At 35.9% G+C, this 22,093-nt stretch overlaps 1 protein-coding gene and 1 non-coding gene across 2 annotated transcripts in view; one reads left to right on the top strand and one right to left on the bottom strand.

The window, feature by feature from the left end:
* The window catches only part of LOC149074620 (uncharacterized), a 102,691-nt gene that overhangs the window by 11,686 nt on the left and 68,912 nt on the right, over positions 1-22,093 (bottom strand). Inside the window, exons 2-4 of the mRNA XM_089246992.1 lie at positions 20,305-20,541; positions 12,716-13,153; positions 8,076-8,245 (exon numbers count right to left, since the gene is read on the bottom strand). Of these exons, the coding sequence (XP_089103118.1) occupies positions 8,076-8,245; positions 12,716-13,153; positions 20,305-20,541 (845 nt within the window). The remainder of the gene's footprint in view (positions 1-8,075; positions 8,246-12,715; positions 13,154-20,304; positions 20,542-22,093) is intronic.
* Positions 2,365-2,436, top strand: TRNAA-GGC (transfer RNA alanine (anticodon GGC)). The gene has a single exon. It is a non-coding gene; the product is annotated as a tRNA-Ala (tRNA).

Below are 22,093 nucleotides of genomic sequence, written 5' to 3'. Positions count from 1 at the left end.
TACAAAAAGCTTTTAAGACCATGTACAGGCTGAAAAGAAATGGTCAAAAGAAATGGAAAGAAATCACCATTTATGGGCGATTTACTACCTAGTGAGTTGTGCCGGAGGTGTAACTGTGTGTGTACCTAACAGTTTGAGTGCATATGTAGGGTTGTGCTTGATTTTTCAGTGCTGCCATCTACATTTCAGAAGTGAAGTGAGTGATGTGTTATGATTGAATTTGTGCTGTTTGTAGGTCTGTTGCTCTCTATGGCGAGACTTTTTAACAGGGAGATCGGCTCGCATTCGCGCCTTGAAGTTGGGAACCACAGAAAACCAACTTCAGCCGACCACCACTATTGTGACGGTGGGGTTCGAACCCGGGTCCTCGCGATGCAAGTCCGTCACTATGACCACTCGACCAGAAGTATATTAGCAATAACCATAATGGCTGAAACCCTGATTTTTAAGGGGATCATAGCAAATAAATTGTCTTCTCTGATAGCCAAGCAGCATTAATGGCTTTTAACAACTTCCTCAAGTTTCAACTGTGCGTCAAATACTGCACTGACATGCTGAATAGCTTGGCAGTATTAGGCAACAATATCAACCTTTACTGGGTTCCTGGACATGCAAATTTTCAGGGAAATGAATTTGCAGATCAGATAGCCAAAGAGGCGGCGAACCTGAAGCTATCTGGACCTGTGTGAACCCTTCTATCCTATTTCCATGTCAACCATAAAAGCAGATGTCAAAAACAACGGATAGAAAATAAACATTTTCAGCAATGGAATTCGAGGCAGGGCTACAGACAACCCAAGCTGGCCTTGGGAACCCAACCGAATATAGCCAAAAAACTTATTTCCCTGAACAGAAAACAGATTCGACAGGTTATGAAGATCATCACTGGCCATGCTAACATAGCGAAACACCTACACAACTGTGGTTACGCAGATTCACCTATTTGTCCTGTGTGTGGAGAGGAAGACGAAACTCCACTTCGAAGGAACTGCTTTGGTGATCATCAGATGACACTAAGTGAAGTAGTAAATGCAGCTAGCATTTACAACTTGGTAAATTTTCTTAATTATACATTACTAAACACCTGAACTCATGGTGAGTATAAATTCTAGCTCTGATTCAAACTCTCATGTTGAGTTTCTGGCCATATCCATAGGAGACCTCTCTGCTTTTTCCATTAAATGATACTGCAGATAGGAGTGGCCTCCTAATTTGTTTTGGATATGGCCTATTTTTCTTGCAATTCTGAAAAATCTCCACTGAATAACTCTTCTTCACTCTACATGATCCATAAGTCGTATTAGACTACTTGGTATCAGATTAATGGGCAAAATTGCGTAAGCTTTTCCCACATTTGGGACACCCACGAATTATGATAATGATTATAATTTTCACTCGATCTCCGTACACACACATAAAAGCTCCCTATTTGTACACAGCACGTACACGCATTATCATTATTATTTGTTTGTGTTAGGTATTCCAGGGAATTTTGTGAAATATACCATTATTTTTGTTACTATTTTGTGATTGATAAATTCACATATGCACACATATTTATTTTCCATCCATTGTATGTAAATCACACACAAAAAACATTACACATACACATTAATTAGTATTATTATTTTTTTTATGATATTCCAAATAAAGTGATAAAATTTGTCATTGTTTTTGTCCTTATAACAGATGCACATGTGACACCTGAATTAATTTTCCCCATCCTGCATGTAATCCCCTTCAAATCAGCATAATATCAACAAGAATCACGTGTTACCTTTGGAACTTCATCCAAACGTGGGAATGAGACAGAAATTAGAATATTTATGATGTGACGGTAGTCGCCAAGTGCATGTCGGTACATGAGATGCTAAAGGCTTTCCCCGAAGATAAGAAGTAAAGGCAGGCCTCAGCCAAAAGAAAGCAAAAAAGAAAGTGTTCAATTCTATGATTCATTAAAAGGAAATGCAAATACTTGTATATACAGGGCGGGAACGCTCTCACGACCCCCTTCTTAAACCCGTCGATTCAATTTTATTTGCATTAAAAAAAGAATAGGTAATATAGAATGTATGAATATGGGTAACTACATAGATGGTTCAAAGGTTAAATGGAGAAATATCGCGTAGAGCCGAAACGCTGAAGCTATAAATATGAAATTTGGTTAGCATTATATTTCCTAATGTAGACAACCACTCTAAGACAGGATTTCTGAAAATTCAACCGCAAAGGATCATGATAGTTTCAAAAGCTGGATGGGTAATCATCGCCGAGCAATTTTCAGATGTATATAGAAATGTCCTCTCTACTTGTCAATATAGAATGTTTCAACCTTGGAGCGTAAAAGGTTGAAACATTCTATCTGCTTCCATAGCTTAGATGGTAGAGCACTCGTCCGGCAAGCGAGAGACCGGGGTTCGAGTCCCCGTGGGGGCAGTGATGACTTTTCTTCCTTGTAATCTTCATCTCCACAAATAACCAGTCTCTCAATGAATCTTGTAATTTTCAGATAACAAATTCACGCTAGCGAAATCGCCTGTAACAGCAAGTATGATATACAATACATCATAATCCATATATGTTTCGTTTCATCATATCTGGACCCAGATATACTACTGAGACTACTCGCGTTTCTCTTACGAGTTGAATGGTGTTATTATTCATTATGCAACTATGGTCACCGATTCAGGAATTCTCATTGACGAGCGGCTTAAGTTTTCTGAATATTATTTAGAGATGGGGAAAAAAATGAATAGAATGTTCGGTTTCATTCTCAAAAAGGTCTCTTTCTTCAATTATGAATTTGCTCAAAAAATCAATTCAATAATAATGGTCTTATTACTTGATGGGGGGGATTAATAAAACAATGGGGGCCCAGAAAAAATTAATATGGTTCAAAGGGGAATCGTGGTCAAAGAAAGGTTACAAAACAAACTGAATTAGAGCGCAGAATACAAAATTTGGAATCAAGGCTCTCAACACTGAGCCGCAGACTAATGGTAATACACTATTATGTCATGTTTTTTTGTTTTTCCAAAAAAGCTTCCTGCATTGTCTGGTAGGTGGTTCCATTGAAATGGGATCCACCTGAATAGGGGGTGGGTCTGGGAGGTTCATCACAGGCTTAGGTCAGCTTTTTATTCCAGACCAGGTAGACAGAAATGTGGGTTAGTTATTGTTGATCAACACAGTATAGAAGAACTCAACTCTGACAGGGATAGCTTCTCGATTGATACTAAAGTACAGGATAAATTAAAAGGTGTTCTAATAAACTCCAGAAGCTTGGCTAATATTTTTTTAAATATTCAAAGGACTGTAAGGTCCTTCCAGCAGCCACAGCTCTTTTATTATTTATTAAATGTATTTTGCTATATATACATATATTATTAACATGCATTGGTGCAATAATTTGTTTCAAATCGCTGCATTAATATCTGTGTTATTGATCATATTAAAGATATTATAATCTGCATTTCTATAAGTATTTGTGTGATTATTAGAGTAGATGAATTTCATTCTTTTTTGAGCGATGTAACAAAAACTTTTTTGAAATAACATTTTATTACTTTTAGCACTTGATAAATATGTCTATACCTATTCCATGTGCTATTTTCATTTTTCATTAACCATTTTTCATTTTTTGATGATAAATTTATAAATTCTGTACACGTAATTCTGTCTTAGTGTGAATACACTGAATTTTTTTGTTACCTATTGCAACATTTATTAATTCTCTTAATTTATTGTAAAGATTGTCTAAATTGCGTATGTTTTCATAATACACTCCTCCCCAGACACATATTCCATAATTTATATTTGAGTAAACCCATGCATAGAAAATATCTTCTAAGAAGTTATAATCAACTATGTATTTAAATTTATAAAGAACTCATGAATACATTCTGAATTTTTTTACCATTTTTTCACTATGTATGTTCCATTTTAGGTTGTCTTGTATAACTATTCCTAAGCAATCATGATAAAACACTATCTGTTTCTTCACAATCACATTCTAATATAGTTTGAGATTGGCAGTTGGTATGCAATTTTATGTGTATTTCTCTACTATCATTTATATTTCTTGTTTTCGTGCACATAAATTTAGTTTTTTGTGTATTTATTTTTAATTTATGTTTAGGAAGCCAATGATTTATTTTTGTTGGATCCTTCTCTGTTTTTCTAATCAGATTATCTGTTTTTGTCCCTCAACATATAAAACTGTGTCATCTGCAAAAGATATAATATTACCATTGAAATTGAATTTACTTCATTAATTTATGTAAATTTAAAACAGTATCGGCCCTAAAACCGACCCCTGTGGGACTCCTTCTTTTACTTCCTGAAATTCGATAATTTCTTTCTCTATTATGACAGCTTGTTGTTTATTGTAGTAGTAAGATTTAAACCATTGTAGGATATTTCCTCTTATACCGGCTGAATATAGTTTCTCTGTTAGGATATTTAGATCCACATAGTCAAATGCTCGTTTTAGGTCCAAAAATACTATTATATATATATATATATATATATATATATATATATATATATATATATATATATATATATATATATATTCAATTCAATATTTATTTTTATTTATTCCATTATTTATCAGATTCGTTAATTTTAGAATTGCCATTCCATATTTTTGTTCTTTTTGGAAGCCATATTGATTGGTAACAAAAAATGATGATTTAGAAAATTAATCAGCTGGTATTTCATACATTTTTCTAAATTTTTTGAAAAATTCGGGAGAATCTATTGTGGTTGTGGGAAATTATTTTCATCATTTTAGGTGTAATTCGATCGTAACCACTTGCTTTATTCTCTTTACTTCCTGTCACAATTTGTCACAGTACATGATTTTCAGTTGTGAGGTAGAGCATGGAATTTATTGACGTATCTGAGGGGCCTTTTTATTCCAAGTACAAAAATCCGCATTTTCTTCATCATTATTTATATTTCTTATGATAAATTCATGATTAAATTTATTTGCAAGTTCTGTTGGATTTCAAAAACTGGTTCTTAAATCTTTATTCAATAATTTGCCATTGCAATCTTTTATTGTTTTCGCAAGCTTTAAAGCTCCACTGGAAGTATTCTTGTTTTACCTTTTTTATATATATTTTCAAATTTTTATTATAACTGTTGTACTCACTCTCATATAAGATTATATGTGGATTTTTTTATGTTTTTTGTATAATTTTACCTTGTGGTTTATTCTGTCAAGCATTTATTTAGTTATCCATTGTTTTTTATTTTTCTTAGGCCGGTATTACACTATAAAAGTTTGATAAAATCCCTTTTATAAAACTTGAAAAATCTGATCAATAAGGTTATTGGTTACATTCTAGAAAATGCAACCGATGACCTTATTGGCTGCATTTTCAAGTTTTATAAAGGACTTTTATCAAACTTTTAAAATGTAATACCCGGCCTTAGGGTATTTTTTTGTAGATATAGTCCAGAGATTAGCATTCATTGTTATAATGTCCAAGAGATGTCTGTATTTTGTACCGAATCATTTTCTCGTATACGATTGAAATTTATTTTTGATGTGAATTGTTGAAATGTTTTATAATTTATTTTCATTATTTTACCATTTTCATCATTCAAATTCCCTTCTTGGGTATAAGAAAAACTTTCTAGAAACTATGAGAGCTGTGGAGGGTTTGATCTAATAGCCATAACAGAATCTTGGGCAGACGATGAGTATGAATCCTTCTTTCACATCTCGGGACATGATGCTTTTTTGAGAAGCAATACAGTAAGAAAGACGTGGGGAGGGGGGTCTTGATTTACGTGAAATCAAATTTGCATACTAGAGAGTGTAACGAACAGAGTGGTAATATTGAATTTACATGGATTAGGCATAAAAACAAAAAGTTTCATAAGCTTACTGCAGTTAAGTTCAATAAGTGTTTCATGTGTAACTTTTCATGAGTTTCATAAGCTTATTGTAGTAGTTTGCTATTTAACCCACCAAAAAGGGGTGCAAACTACACCTCTAAATTTATCATGAAATTTTCTACATGTTTGCATCTATGATCGCGTGAATAAGGCTTTGGTTAGGGCAAAAATGTTGATGTTAGTTATCTTGATTTCCAGAACACATTCGAAAGAGTCCAACATTGTAAACTCTTGAGGCATTTACACGAGATTGGGATTGGAAGCTACTTGCTGAATTTGATAGAATCGTGGTCAGAGCGGGTTATGGTGAACGGGTAATTCTTTGATGGGACAGATGTCACAAGTGGAGTCCCTCAAGAAAGTGCCCTTGGCCCCACACATTTTTTACATTTTATCAATAAACTCGATCAAGGTATAGATGGGATGACTTGAAAATTCCCAGATGACGTGAATCTATTGGGGGTAATCGGGAATCAAAGTGATAGGGAGTTGCTCCAGACCAACTTAAACTGGATTGCAGACGTTTAGGGTTGGCAAGTGCATGGTCACTCATTTTGGTTCGAACAACCCAAGTTTCCCTTACGAGTTGAATGGTGTTATTATTCCGGATGCAACTAGGATCACAGATCTGGGTATTCTTATTGGCGAGTGGCTAAGGTTTTCTGAACACTGTTCAGTGGTGGTCAAAATAACGAACAGTATGCTCGGTTTCGTTCTTAAGAAGGTGGGGTCTTTGCGTTCTCCTGGAATGGATTCTTTCACTTTTCTGAGGCTTAGTTCGTCCTGGACTGGAGTATGCTGTAAGGTTTTATCCACCTGAATAGATATGGGGGGAGAGGTCTGGGAGGTTCATGATAGGCTTAGGTCAGGTTTTTTATTCCCAGACCAGGTAGACAGAAATGTGGATTAGTTATTGTTGAAAAATTCCCTGAAAAAATTGTAGATTAACGGGTTATGGAGCACAGGGAATTTTCTTATTGGACATAGAATAGTGTAGTTTTTCAACGAAGTGACCTTGGCCCATACTTTTTTTCACTTTTTACTGATAAACTCGATCAGAATATGGATGGGATTGTCAGCAAATTAGCAGATGACGTGAAGCTAATAGGTGTAGTCGGGAATCTAAGTGATAGGGAGATGCTCCAGACCAACTTAAACTGGATTGCAGCATGGACATATGAATGGAGCATGACCATTAGCGTTGACAAATGCATGGTCGCTCATTTTGGTTCGAACAACCCACATTTCACTTACGAGTTAGATGGTGTTATCATTCATGATGCAACTAGAGTCACCGATTCAGGAATTCGCATTGACAAGCGGCTTAAGTTTTCTGAATATTATTCAGCGATGGGGTGAAAAAATCGAATAGAATGTTCGGTTTCATTTTCAAAAAGGTCTCTTCGCGTTCTCCTAAAGTCATTCCTCCACTTTTCTGAGGCTTAGTTTGTCCTGGACTGGAGCATGTCATCAGGTTTTGGAGACTATACCTACAGAGGGACATAGACTTAGTTGAGAGGGTGCAGAGAAGAGCTACTAGAGCACTGACGGATATGCAAGGCTTGAGCTATGAAGAAAGACTTGATTTCTGGAGCATTGGAGTAACGCAGGGTTCGGGGGGTATGATCGAAGTGTTTAAAATTTTCAACGGGATGATAGGATGAACCATGAATTATTAATACCCCCTCAATCGACTGCAGAGACAACAATATGGATTGGTAAGGGAAAACTCTAGGTTGAACTGTCGCAGGGGAATTTTTTCTCTAATAGGCTTATGAATAAATAGAATAGATTACCCCCCGGGGGTAGTGAATTCTACCCCAACTGACACATTTAAAAAGAAATACGATGTTTATATAATATGATGAATCCAGAAGCTTTCCACACTTAAATAAGACAACCGTAACTTTTTATGAGCAGTGTATTTTATTTTATCATAATTAGTTATTTCACATATTTATTTGTACGCTAGTTCGTTTCACATACCTATCACAATGCAGATTAATTTCACCAAGCATGTCTAAAAAGGACAACGTACATATTAGGGTCAAGGTTGGACCAAAATATATTCCTGATGTTTGTCAATAAGTTGTTTTCTTTCTACAGTATATCAGTATCTATTACTGTATTATTTTAAAAACATGAAAGCATCTGAAATCACTTACTTTCCGTATACTGGGATGAGTTTGAGTCCCAACGGACTGACAGTTGACTGGGGTACAATCAAGCCACGTCATTGATGGAAATTGTGATGAGAAAGTTACATGCTTATTGGATTTCTCGGTCAGCGACTGCATTCGACGGAAAAACTTGGAAAACATCGACTGTTTTTCATCTGAAACAGAAATACAACAATTTAATACCATTTTAACAAAAAACACAGAACCAGCAATTAAACATCTGCGCTACAAAGTAGCGTATAGTTTACAGTAGAAACAAAATAGAGATTTGATCATACTTTTGAACGTTAACTTATAGAAAAACAGCTTTTGTTCACATACAGTACTTTCAATTTCTTTGTAATAAGTAGTTATAGAGAAACTTATACATTAACCATAGCCGGACCAGAGGGGGGGGGGATCCCTCCTCCCAAGAGCCGAATAATATGGGGAAAATCTATCTTGCCCAGTAAAACATCCCATGCACCTACGCAATAAGTCGCTTCTCCGACACATCGTCCTGGATCCTGTTACCCCCCGCTCCATTTTCAGCTGAAGGTATCTGCTTGCACAATTCGCCCCTCCCGTCACAACGTCCTGGATCCGCGCTAGCACATTAAAACTTTTTTTAACGGGGAACCTCTATTTAAAGAACGGTTATTTTGGCCCCGTAACCCTAGAGAATGGAATTTCAAAGGTAATTTAACTAAGAAGAGACACCGTATTCAATGGCCACTCAAAGAAATCGTAGACACATTATTATTTCAAAGAAAACAGTAGATAGTAATGAAAAAATTACTAACGCTTCATGAGAACAATGGTTTTCGACAACGTGTACTACTACTACTAAACGAGACATGCACCTCGTCTACATTTCTCTGCGGAACTTCTAACGAATTGGTAATGTTGGAATTCGACAACATGTACATACAAGGTATCCTGTAAGTCGTAATTTGGCAACAACCGTTCGTCGTAGATGTATGGTTCTAATTTCAAAAATGTTCAAAGTGCGTTCAGAAATCACCCTGTAACAGTTTTGGGAGTGAAAATATAGTGTCGCAAAATAAAAAATATTAATTTTTATACTGTCCCCCCCCCCCTGTCCTCCTAATTAGAAAATTGTTTAAGCCTAACAAAAAAAATCCCATGTTGTTAACTTGCGATATTCGCTGAGATAATTTAATTCAAAATCGGGAAAAGTAGGGAAAGAACCGCATAAACTAATGGACAACGCTCTTTTTTCCCTCATTTATATTCTGTTCTTTCTCAAATTTTCCCCGATTTTGGAGCTCAAATATCTCAATAAATATTGCAGATAAAAAACATGGAGTTCTTTTTTTTTTTGGTGGGGTCAGAAGAGACAGGGCAACAACTTTCTGATTGGAAGTGAGGACAGGAGGACCATATAAAAATTTAGATCTTTTTTATTTTGTGACACATTGTATTTCACTCTCAAAACTGTTACAGGGTGGTTTCTGAACACATTTTGAGCACTTCTTTTGAACCATATACCTCTACAAAAAACGGTTTATGAGATAAAAGCCATATTATTACTTATAGGACATTGTCTCAAAAACTAGAGCCAATTCAACAGAACCAACACCAATTTTGAAATCAGCAGCCCCAATATATCCTAGGTTCTCAACATGAGGTCCACGCCCCACAGGAGGGGGAAGGGCAATATGAACTTTAAGGGGGAGCAATTCGATTTTTAATGGGAGCAATCAGGATTCATGAAAATTCATGTTTGATGAAAAAGTAGTAAACTGCCTAGCAAGTTTGCCTCATTTTCAACCACGGCATCCTATTTCGCGCTTCTTATTTTGGCGTAGAATCTTCCTAGTTGGTTTACAAATACCGCATGGTGATTGGATATGGGGCATAGAAATCATCAATTCTGAGCCCGATCATTTCTTTTCCGCACAACGATGATAGTGGCATGAGCAGGGAATTTTTCCCCTGAATATTCTGAGGAAAAATGGACTATTTGCTGACGTGATGAGCAGCATGCGGAGGCCTTCTATCTCTAGGAGGTGCTGAGAGAGAGATAGGCCTCCACAGTCTGCTTTGAAATATCAGATCAAAAGCACCACTCTTCAAATTGAGATATCCCTAGTGGGCTCATCGAGGGTAGAAACGTCAAAGTGACGTCTAATCGTTAAAAAAAAGACATAGATAACCGCTATTGCAGCGCTAAATAAAAATGGTTTTTCATCTCTTTGTAAACGCACTTGCTGGTTAGGCTCAGATGGGCCTGGTCCAGCACTTCCTACAGATAGGCCTCCTCAGTCTGGTTGTGACGTCAGTGAATAGTAGATTTTTCCTCAGAATATTTGTGGGAAAAAATTCCCTGCTCGTGCCAGTATCATCGTTGTGAGGAAAAGAAACGATCGGTCTCATAATTGGCGATTTCCATGGCCCACATCCAATCACTATGCGGTATTTGTGAGCCAACCAGGAAAATTCTACGCCAAAATAAGAAAAAACGAAATAGGATGCTGTGGTTCAAAATGTGGCAAACTTGCTAGGTAGTCTGAATGACGTTTATGGCAAACAATGCAGAAGCCTTCTATCTCTAGGAGGTGCTGTGCTGACTCAACCGAATCAAACAAATGCTGAGTTCTAGTTTAGAAATTCACAACATCAATCATTCTCATTTTCTCACCTATAAAGTGTTAAGCGAGACTATTCGCTCCGGTGAGCCATTTTATATTATACAACGGAAATCCCTATGTATTTTATGTATATGACGCGTGTAAGATAACAGATGGCATGGGGCTCTCTGTAATCACTTTTAATAAAATAGTTCATTCATTCTTTTAACGAAACCCTGAAACATTTCTCCAAAAACTTCCAACCTCATCCCATCTGTTATCACAACAAAAATCTGCTAATCGCTGCAGTAGCCACTGTCCACAGGGAAATATATTGTTATACTTTTGTACGTTTGTATACTTGTGTTTATTTACCTAAATGTTATCTGGAAGCGGTTTCCCATTTCTTGTTAATTGTAATGATCCCCGGACTATTTCTAGATCTCTTCCCAGTTTACTTAAAGCAGTGACTGATATTGGATTTCAAACTGATTTTAACAAAATTCACAACTCTACTTATTTTCGTCATTTTAAACATTTCCGTTTCTCTATGAACTAAATTTTATGAACTTGTTATTTATGAACTTGTTTTTTATGAACTTGTTATTTATGAACTTGTTTTTTATGAACTTAAGATTAACCATGACATATCGACATCCTACTGGCAGAACCAGAAATAACTCAGAGTGCAATGTTTGCAACAGACGTGAGGCCAACGATCTTTGTCACGTAATTTTTTGTTGCCCAGTGTACATATCTTTCCGTCGGAAACGTATCTCACAGTATATTAACTCCCTAGAATCAAATGAGCAGTCTCTCATACGCTTGCTGGAAACCCATGTTTCTGATCGACCTTTTATTTTCGGATTATTTAATTTTTTTCGAGATGTGGAATTATTTTTGAATTTGTTTGAAATTTATGAATGAAGCTTATTGTGCGATCATTTTTGAGATTTTTCTTTACCTTGTGGATTGTTATGTGTAATTGATTTTCCCGCGATGATATTGATGATTTTTATATTTTTGTATTTATTAGATACAAATGTAATTTTTTTTTCTTTTGTTTTTGTACCACTTATTGTAATAGGCCTACGGCCTTTAATACAATTAATAAATCTATCTATCTATCTATCTATACTTGTGTTTGTTTGTGTGTACAGTCGGCCCTCGGTATTCGTGGTTTTCATATTCGCGGTCTCCTTCCCAGATTTTTTAGGAAAACACTGTTGAGGTAATAATTTTCGTACCGGAACAAAATATAAGTTGTAGGTGTTGAATAAACGTTTAAAAAATCCCTCCTAAATTTTTTTGTAGCTGTTTCTGAAAATATTTATATACAAGACTGTTATTTAAATGTTTGTTAAAGTGAAAACTTGCACGGAAAATGCAAATGCAAAATATTGATCAAGGTTAGCTTCATTGCTACGATTTCCCATTATTACGGCATCAATAAATCTACAGTATCAAGAATTTGATCAGCCGTTGCTGTAGATATACCTGCTACTGCACTATATTGCCAAAAGTCTGCGTCCTTTTCAGAGTTTAGACATTTTTTTCTCGAATTTCAAGAAAAATACTGGGCGAATCGTTCTGAAATTTTGATCATACATACCCTGTATTAGTACTCACCATTTGCAATGGAAATTGAGTCACGAATGCATTTAAGGGACAAACAAAAAATTGAATTTAAAAAAAAGGTTTTGATCAACCCTGTATCAGAAAAAGGTGCAAATGACTTAAAACTTTCAAAATATATTTTACTAACGTTGAACAATACAGAAAAAAAATTGTATGAAAATTAATTGGAATTTTTTTTTAAGCAAAGCGTTGCGCAAATGAACTGTCAGTCAAAAATGTGTTCATTTAAGGAAAATTATCAAATTTACCAACGACGCTTGGGTACTATGCATAATCACCGGTAAAAAAGATAAATTTAGGTAAATTTATCAAACTAAAATGCTCGGCGATTATGTATAATAACCGAATTTATCACATTTACCGCACGTAACATTATCATTGGTTTGTCTTTGGGAAGTGAGTGTTGAAACTAACTTTTATGTCCATCAGTTGCGCTATCAGCTGCAGAAGAACTTGCACGCGATGCTGAAGCTGATGTTTCTCTTAATGAGTTGCTTCGGAAGAAGGTGTCTTTCTCTGGAACCGGTCTGTTTTTGACTTTGAATACTCGCAGGGAATGTCTTCTCTCGACGATTCTGAGATCTGGACTAGGCGGGAGTACTTTATGGTTGATAGGTGAACTAGATGAAGTAGATGAGAAATAATTCCGTTTACAAGAAGAAGTCGGAGACGAAGATACATCGGGCCAAAGTGACGGTATATCAGATTCGTCAACTTGGACAGCTAACGTCCGCTCTTTTTGTTCTCCGTGCAACCGAACAATAGCTTCTTCATTTGTCATGAGCATTTGGCGTTCACAAAGTGGCGAGAATGATCTCTGTCTGTAAGTTTCAGGGCTGACCACGAAGTATCCTGCAATGACAGGAAAAAATAATTGTAATGTCATCTTCGATCATGTATATCAACGTTTTTCCCCGTTTTCTACGGGGCAGACTTGATAATTTTTATTCTAACTGACCGAAAAATAATGTTGTAATTGATACAAGAAGTCCTACAATAATAAATTTTCGTTCTTAGAATGACCATATCTCATCGGAAAAAAATACAGGAAACGGCGATATTAAATACGGGATATATTTGTAGCCAAAAAATGCAATTTCCGACGAATTTGTCAATTACTGAAACCGCTGAAGGACGGAGAAGTAAAGAACTACTGAAAATCACAATAAAAAAGAATTTATCAATACAAATTATTTCCTTACGACTTAAATGACCATATTTCATTCAGAAAATGTGGGAAATCGTGAGCTGTTAAATTCGGTAAAATACGGAGCATCAGGAATTTTTTTTACCAAAAGCGTTGCCGTAAGTCGACAAAATCACCAATTATTGCTTAAAAATTTTCAATTAGAGGTAATGAAGAATTACTGTAAATTGCAATGAACTTTTTGAATTGTAGTTTACGGTAAATTTGAAATCATGACAAATATGCCAAGATGAATATTTATATTTATAGTCATTATTTATAGGGGAAACGAAATTTAGATTGTTACTAAATATACTTATGTTGGTGTATTTTTTATTCAGTCGGCTGTGACTTCTATATGGCTGTGAAATTTGGAGTCTGGATGATCATAATTTGGAGGCTGTGCATCTGAGATTTTTAAAAGCATGTTACTCTCTTCCGCGCTACACCCTGTCATATTTAATGTGCACAGAATTTGGTCGATTACCCTTGATTTTCACTACACTCAAAAGATCACTGTCTTGGATAAATAGAGTATTCAGCTTCTCAAAAAGTCATGCTTTGAAGACTTGCATCAAATACAGCCTGGAACAAAAAATTGGGCGGGCTGAGAGAATTCATTCACTCTATGAGGAACATAACATTGAATTTCCACTGCCACATCTAATCTTGAGTGAATCTCGACCAGATCTTGCAAATGTAGTTTGTCATTTCGGAGATTCGTTCGTTCGTTCGTGTGCGTGTATTTTTGACCTTAAAATAAAAACTACAAATTTAACCCATATTTTAAATATGTGGATACTTTTTTTTCCCAACGTTTTACTTTGGATGCAGTTTCCGCTATATCAGAAATTTACTACACGCAAAACTGAATTTGATCGACAACTTTAATCGCTTTCGAGTTTCCGGTGTTTTTTTTTTACATATTTTTCGCTCTTGTGAGGCATTACAGGGAGTAAGATTGTCATCTCTCAATGCTCAAAATATTTCGATTGCAGAGACGGCATATTTGAGGGAAAATTGACCACATAAGATAATTAGATTTTTAGATCTTCCTAACGCGATGACAACTTTGAATCCTTAATTTTTCTCTTATAAGCTGATAATATTAGAGAACAAACCATCTATAATTTTTTTTTTGTAAACAATTTAAATATTTCTCCCTTTTCTAAATGTTGATATATGAATGTATTTTATTTCGTAATTTCTGTGTTTTTTGAATACATATTTGCCACATATTATTGCATGAAACAATTTTTCTTTTTTTTAAATTAGCTTACAGTCAGTCTGTTTTGCACAATATCCTTCTTCCCTGTCCCCACGCCCTTTCCAACACTTGTGGTTCAATTATTCTTTTTTCTCTTTGTATTCATATTTTTGTAATTTTTTCCCCTCTCTTCGATGTTGCCTTAAGGTATCCGACTGAAAACGTCATTTTGGGAGAAAATATGAATTTCCATTTTTTTTTAAATATTTTTTATAAAAGCCCTATTTGTTGTGATTCCAAAACGGGCCTTGTTTTGTTTATATGATGCTTAGAATCAAAGTTACGTTCACTTTAGTGTTGCGTTTTTACATACGAGTAATACGCGAATAAAGATTTTAAACGTGTTTTACGAAGAATGCTATTTTTGACATTTTACTTGACTTTGTGACATGATTTGTAAAAAATGATGCATTGCATCCTTACGAAATTTTAATGTGATATTTTGCTGTATATTGTTGAGGTTATAAACCAAAATATAAGGTCTATCACATATATTTTTTGAATTACAAATTACAGTGTTTTATAGACAAAATGTAGGATGAAATTTCAAAAAAATTCACACGTACCTAAACATATTTTGGTGTAACTTATGAACATATCATGCAATCCTTTAAATTTTGGTTCATAACCTGCAACATTACTAGCTAAATGCACCGTGAAAATCACAAAGCATTTCATTAATAAAATTTTTTGCAATCGTGTTTCGAATATCACATGAATTTTGCCTAAAATTCGACATAAAAACGACTTTTTCATAGAAAATATAATAGATAGACCAAAATTTGTCACTGTCTTCACCATTTCGAGACACTTTCTATCAAAAAATGTATTAAAGTCCACTCCAGAACCATTTTAAAGAAAAGTGACAAGAAAGGTAGTCGGATACCTTAAAACTATGTATTTACTTGCAACGTAATTTTTTCGCACAAATTCTGGGGCTCGGTCCTAAACGAATAAATTATTATTATATTTATAGTCATAATTATCATAATGATATTTATAAGTGATGAAAACTATCTTCATTCACAATTTCAGTAAAGATTGCAAATTCAAATATGCTTCGCTCAAAAGAAACGGGACTAGAGTGTATAAAAAAATGAGAATGACCAAAATTACAGAAATATCACTCAAAATATGAAACTGTATAATATGTATTTTATTCCTGAATTCTAACGTCCCGTATAATTTTAGTGTTCTTAGCAGTATTCGCCAGTGGATTTTATTTTTTTGTAATTTCTCTGTTCCCGTGAACGTCAGCTATCTTTGCATTTTTGAGGTAAGTGTTTATTATTTCTTTTCTTTTTTTGAATTTTTATTTGCGTATATGCGGATTGATTAAATTTCTCTCTCTCTTTCGCTTTTATTTAAACTCTGTCAGATTTTCAATTGATTTGTTTGTAGTCGATAATCCACAGGTTTGCCTATTTACTCGTACTAATGAGAAAAATCTCGTTCTGTGTTTTGGCCATTTTGTTGTTTTCCCCCTCTTTTTTGATAAACAATTCTTTATGTATATAATATATGTTTTGTTTTGGTGTTTTTTCGGCGTAGTGTAGCCAAATAGAATAGTTTCATATTTCTGGTATTTTTGGTAATTGGTATTTATTTCTTTAGACCTAAATACTATTGTCCTAGTAGATAAGATAGTTTGTAATGTAATATCTTGATACTTTTTTTCAGGGCATGTTTGAAAGAGTTGGTTTTTTTTCTCTTTCTCTCTCGTAGTAAAGTGTTGGGTTAATTGATATTTTCTTTTGATTTTCTCGTAGATTTGTATTGTAACGTATCGTAGATTATATTAATTTGTGGTTAACGATTTTCTTTCTCTTATTTTTATACCTGTTGTTTTATTCCGCTTATCTCGCTTTAGCATTAGTATACCTCAACCCGATCAGTGTTGTGTAGGGGTTGCAACGGGAGGTTTCCCTTCTCGATAGGATGGTCTAGGATAGAGAGCGGTATATGCTTGTCTAGTGATTTCATTGATTTTTTCACATCAGTCGTTATAGTGAAAGTGATATTCAAAGTAAGAGTGTGTCATTGGGGTGTCAAATTCCTCAACGAAATTCAAATGGAAGATGTGGAGGTCCTAAAACTCCTGAAAAATGTATGTGCTAGCTCCAGGACAAGATGATATTTTTCCTAGGGTCTTTAGAGAATGTGGTAATCCACTGCTGGGGCCAGTTGCACAGATTTACAGAAGTAGTGTTGCTGAGGGTATCGCCCAGGGGATTAGAAGCTTGCTCATGTTGTTCCGATATTTAAAAAGGGTAGTAGAGAAACCATGTCGAGTTATCGTTCACTGAGTTTGACGAGCTCTCTCTCGAAAATTATTATCAAAAGGCAATTGTTGAAATGGATAGACGAGAACATATAATTTATTTTCAGGTAATCAGCATGGGTTCAGGAAGAGAGAAGCATATACGGCCCAGAAACGCACATTTTGCTACTACTGAAGCCACAAGTAACTAACTTCCTTCGCATCTATGATCAAGTGACTAAGGCTTCGGCTAGGGCAAAAATGTTGTTTACCTTGATTTTCCGATGGCATTAAATCGGGTCCAACATGGTAAATTATTGAAGCGTTTTTACACGAGATTGTGATTGGGAACAAGTTGCTGAATTGGATAGAATCGCGGTTACGAGATAGGTTACATCGTGCTAGGGTAAACGGGGAATTTTCTGATTGGACAGGCGTCAAAAGTGAAGTTCCTCAAGAAAGTGTGTACGTGATCCCATTCTTTTTTCACTTTTTATCGATAATCTTGATCAGGGTATCGATGGGATTGTGAGCAAATTCGCAAATGACGAGAAGGTTGGGAGTAGTCGGGAATCAAAGCGAAAGGGAGAAACTCTAGACGAACTTGAATATGATTGCAGCATGGGCTAATGGAGCACACGTTTAGTGTTGACAAGTGCTTGGTAACTCATTTTAGTTCGAACAACCCACGTTTCAATTATGAGTTGAATAATGGTGTCATTCCGGATGGAACTAGGATCACCGATCAAGGAATCCTAATTGGCGAGCGGTTTAGATTCTCTGAACATTGCTCAGCAGTGGTAAAAAAATCGAACAGAATACTCGGTTTCATTTTCAAAAAGATCTCATCCCGTTCTCCCAAAATGATCATTCCACTTTTCCGGGCCTAGTTCCTCCTGGATTGAAGTATGGAATCAGTTTTTGGAGACCATACTTAACAGAGGGACATTGACTTGGTCGAGGGGGTGCAGAGAAGAGCCACGCGTGCCTGTGACGGCACACGGGGCTTAAGCTATGAAGTGGGACTTGATTTTTTTGAAAATTTTTACATTGGAAGAGCGCAGGTGTCGAGGAGATATGATCGAAGTGTTTAAAATTTTGAAATGAATGGATAGGATGAACCATGAGTTAATAATACATCGTCAATCAACTGCTTCGACAAGGGGGAGATACCAGTTTCGTTTAGTAAGGGACAATTCCAGGTTGTAATCCTGTGACGAGTTTTTCTCTAATAATGTTATGAATAAATGGAATAGGTTACCTCCGGTGGTAACAAATTCTAACACGATTGACACGTTTAAAAAGAAATACGTTAAACATATTGGAACAAATCGAGAAGCTTTTTTTCAGCTATCTCTTTGGGCATTTTGTAAGTTGTGGCCTTTTTATTTGTATTTGGTTTTTCAGCTGTAATTGGTAAAAGTATTTTATTGTGTCTTTTAGTCACAACACTGTCATGATATATTACAACGCTCTCGTTGCTCTTGTTCTCTTTCCCCTTTTCTCATCAGCTGACAAACGAAAGGTAGGGAATATCTTAATTCGAACCAGGTATATAGAGCTGTTTCATCATTTTTATGGTGCGCTTGCCGCAGTTTCGGAGGTGCCATGTGACCTCATGGCCCTGCTATATTTTTTTATAGCAGACGACATTAGCATACGATTGAGAAAGATTCCGCGTTTATTGTGGTATTTTAGTGTCCCAGGTATGCGCGCATGTAGTATTTTTATAATCTTTCTATAAGCTATACGCTAAAAAAAATAGATTAAATCCCAGCAATAGCCAGTGAGTCATGTCTTTTGATATTATCATTCAAAATAATACTAATAACTTAAAACATTGTATAATAGAACTTTTCTTTTTCTATATTTGCTTCCCACAGGGTTTCGGAAGTGTTTGGAACTTGTGGGTGCTCGCCTTGATCTTTACATAAGAAATTTAGATTTAGATTTATGAATCAATTCAGTGGGTGCTCAGACCCATACTATAAATTACCATGGGTGTTCGAGCAACCCACAGCACGCCCGGGTCCAACGCACCGGGCTTCCCATGTTTTTATCGGGAGTTATTGCAGTTGTATTGGTATTAACGAAGTCAACACTTCTTACGGCTACACCTAATTGAAATGAAAACAAAAAGATAATTAAAATCCTAAAAAGTTCAAAAGATAATTTTGAAATTACCTGTCTCGAGTTGGCTTTCAATTAACTTAATAAAACTTTACTAGCGTACTTGATTCAACTTAAATAGATCCGAAAAAAGATAATTTTGGAAACAATTAATTATAAAATGGGCAGTACAGTGATTGTGCAAATACCATAATTTACAAGGTGGCAAAGTGAGCGCACTCGGTTCTGCAGGTTAATGACGTCACGCGTAACGTCAGCTGGTACCGACTCCAGCGCCTCATGAGACAGACCTTGTTACATGTGGCCTTGAATTCGAACACTATTTCTTTCACTTCGATTAAAAAATGTGACAAAGGATTTCACACACTCGGCAATTTTCTGAAGAACGAGTCTTAAATTCCAGTCAGACGAGGTTGGATTGAGATCTCAGTCCCCCACTTGTGATATCAAAGTAATACCCTGTGAGGTCTCTACTATAATTGTTAGTGAAAAGCTACATGCAACCACAAGGGTGCAGATTGTGCCCATGCGTCAAGACAGGCCTGGTTTGGTTTTTTTAAGTGAATTAAAATCAGGGCTGCAACTATGGGGGGGAGAGCAGGCGGGTTTGGTGCCCTGAACTCGAAGGAGCTCCGAATCCACCCTTTAAGTACAGATAGACCGCTTTTCTCAGCCCAATAGATGAAAGAAATAGATATTTTCTGAATTTTATGCTGAGGTGAACTCGGAAAGAAAAGTCATCTGGTGTCCACCGGGATCCAGATCATCTTGCATTCCGGGCAAGTGTGTATACTACCATCTACATCATTGGAGACACGACACCTGGGGGCCATTTGCTGAAGTTAAGAGAGGCTACTAATGCCTCTACTTCAGTGCTTCACGCCACAGCGCGTGAAATAAGGGAGACAGAGTCGTGTCTCTAGTGGAGTAGATGGTAGCATGCTTGCCCGTAACGCAAGAAGGCTTAGGTTCGAATCCCGGTGGAGACCAGATGACTTTTCTTTCCGGGTTCACCTCAGCATAAAATCCAGAAAAATATCTGTTTCTTTCACCCTTTATCTGTTCCTTCTACTCTATACGGGGCGCCAAAATGCATGCTCGCCCCGGTTGACAAAGTATCTAGTTGCGGCCTTGATTAAGAAGTACATTGTATCCACAACCTTTTCCAGTATGATACAGTTTCCTTTCTTTGATCAAACCGCCAAGAGTCTTGTAAAGTATTTCGTCACTTGGTACCTCCATTTTCGGGAAGCTGTCGGCAAGTTTGGAAGATACTGTTGAGGCAGTGGCAGGGATATTTTCGCTGTTAAGCTCTACAACCACTTTGCACAAAGCTTCAGAAAGCGGAGCAAATTGCGTCTGTGGAACCGGATGCATCTCTAGCACAGTCATGTCACCTGAAATAAACAGTTGGACGTAAAGAATTTTTTTGGCGAACAAAAACTAAGTTATACTGTGAATAAGATCATGTAAATAAACAAAATTTGTAAATATATACAATTGTATAAGTACACTTCTCAATACTGATTTTGTCCTCAAACTTTATGGTGAGCTTGGGGCTCTAATTCCGAATCTCGCATTGATTTTGTCAGATTGGCCAGTTTCCGAGCTAAAGTGAAAATTAATTTCAATAGTAATACATAAGCAGCATACAAATCAAAGTCGAAGTGTATGAATGTAAATCAATAAAAAACTTAATATCAAATAAATAAAGACCACTGATATGTGTGCTTGATCATGATGTAAATGTAAAATATATTTAATGAAATAGGAAAAGAAATAAAAAATTGAAAGGGAGTGAAAATTTGGTGTAAAAATTAATGAGACTAGACTATATTGAAAAATTTCAATCTCATCAAAAACATTTCATGTAAAAAATGAAGCCAAGTCTCGAGATTCTTTAGCAGTAAAGAGTTGTGATATCCGATGTAGAGCCAAGTCAAATTCTGTCATTAACTGTGACACTTTGATTCACAAATCACTCCAAGGTTCTACACCTTTAATTGAAGAACATTTTGGGACTTGGCAAATTACGCAGCCAGCACATATTACACTTTACCATGTTATGTAAAATTAAATCAACGTTGTAAATACAAATATCCTTACATAAAACAGTATTTGATGGAATATGATTAATGGCGTGAATAATAAAACTTGACCACGGTCGACACATTCTCGTGCTGCGTAATTGCCAAGTCCCAAAATGTTCTTCAATTAAAGGTGTAGAACCTTGGAGTGATTTGTGAATCAAAGTGTCACAGTTAATAACACCATTAGACTTGGCTCTCTCTACATCAGAATATCACAACTTTTTACTGCTAAAGAATCTCCAAACTTGGCTTCATTTTTTACACCAAATGTTTTTGATGAGATTTCATTTCCTTTTGTAAGTTCCATGGTCCTCTTTTTTGACGTTGCGTACTTTTTGGACACCGTTTTTTTTTGTTATTTTTTAAATTATATTTTGTACATTGTTTCACCATACAATGTAAAGTATGTACACAAGCTGAAAGGCCCTCTCACTATGGTGACCGCATGATCCGCATTTTAAAGGATATTCGAGTAATTTTTTTGTCCCTACCCTACTTCTTAAAATATGCTCAAGTTTTTCCAGAGGCGCATTTATGGTTTTCCCGCTCTTCTCCCATTCTAGGCCGATTTCCTTTACTACTTCCCTCGAATTTTCCACCTCGTTCGAAAACCCTCTGAAGCCCCCTTCCACCTGCAAGTGCAACTGTGTCTTTAAGTCACGCTTTCCGTCACTCACATACTCACACACGCTCTAGGTCACTCTTTTGGTTGCTCATTGACATGGTTTCTCTAATTATGGGTCACTCCTTTGACCACTTATACTTTTACACATGCTCTATATAATTTTTTTGAACATTCACATGCTTTCACACTCTCTAGGTCAGTGTTTCTCAATCGCCAGGTCACCGACCAGTACTG

This window comes from Pholcus phalangioides, unplaced genomic scaffold (genome assembly GCF_987345545.1).
Source record: "Pholcus phalangioides strain wild (caught in Gottingen) unplaced genomic scaffold, Ppha-v1.0 ptg000017l_1, whole genome shotgun sequence".
Taxonomy (NCBI): domain Eukaryota; kingdom Metazoa; phylum Arthropoda; class Arachnida; order Araneae; family Pholcidae; genus Pholcus; species Pholcus phalangioides.
Note: the sequence above shows the minus strand (reverse complement) of the source record. Positions and strands in the feature narration are given on the sequence as shown.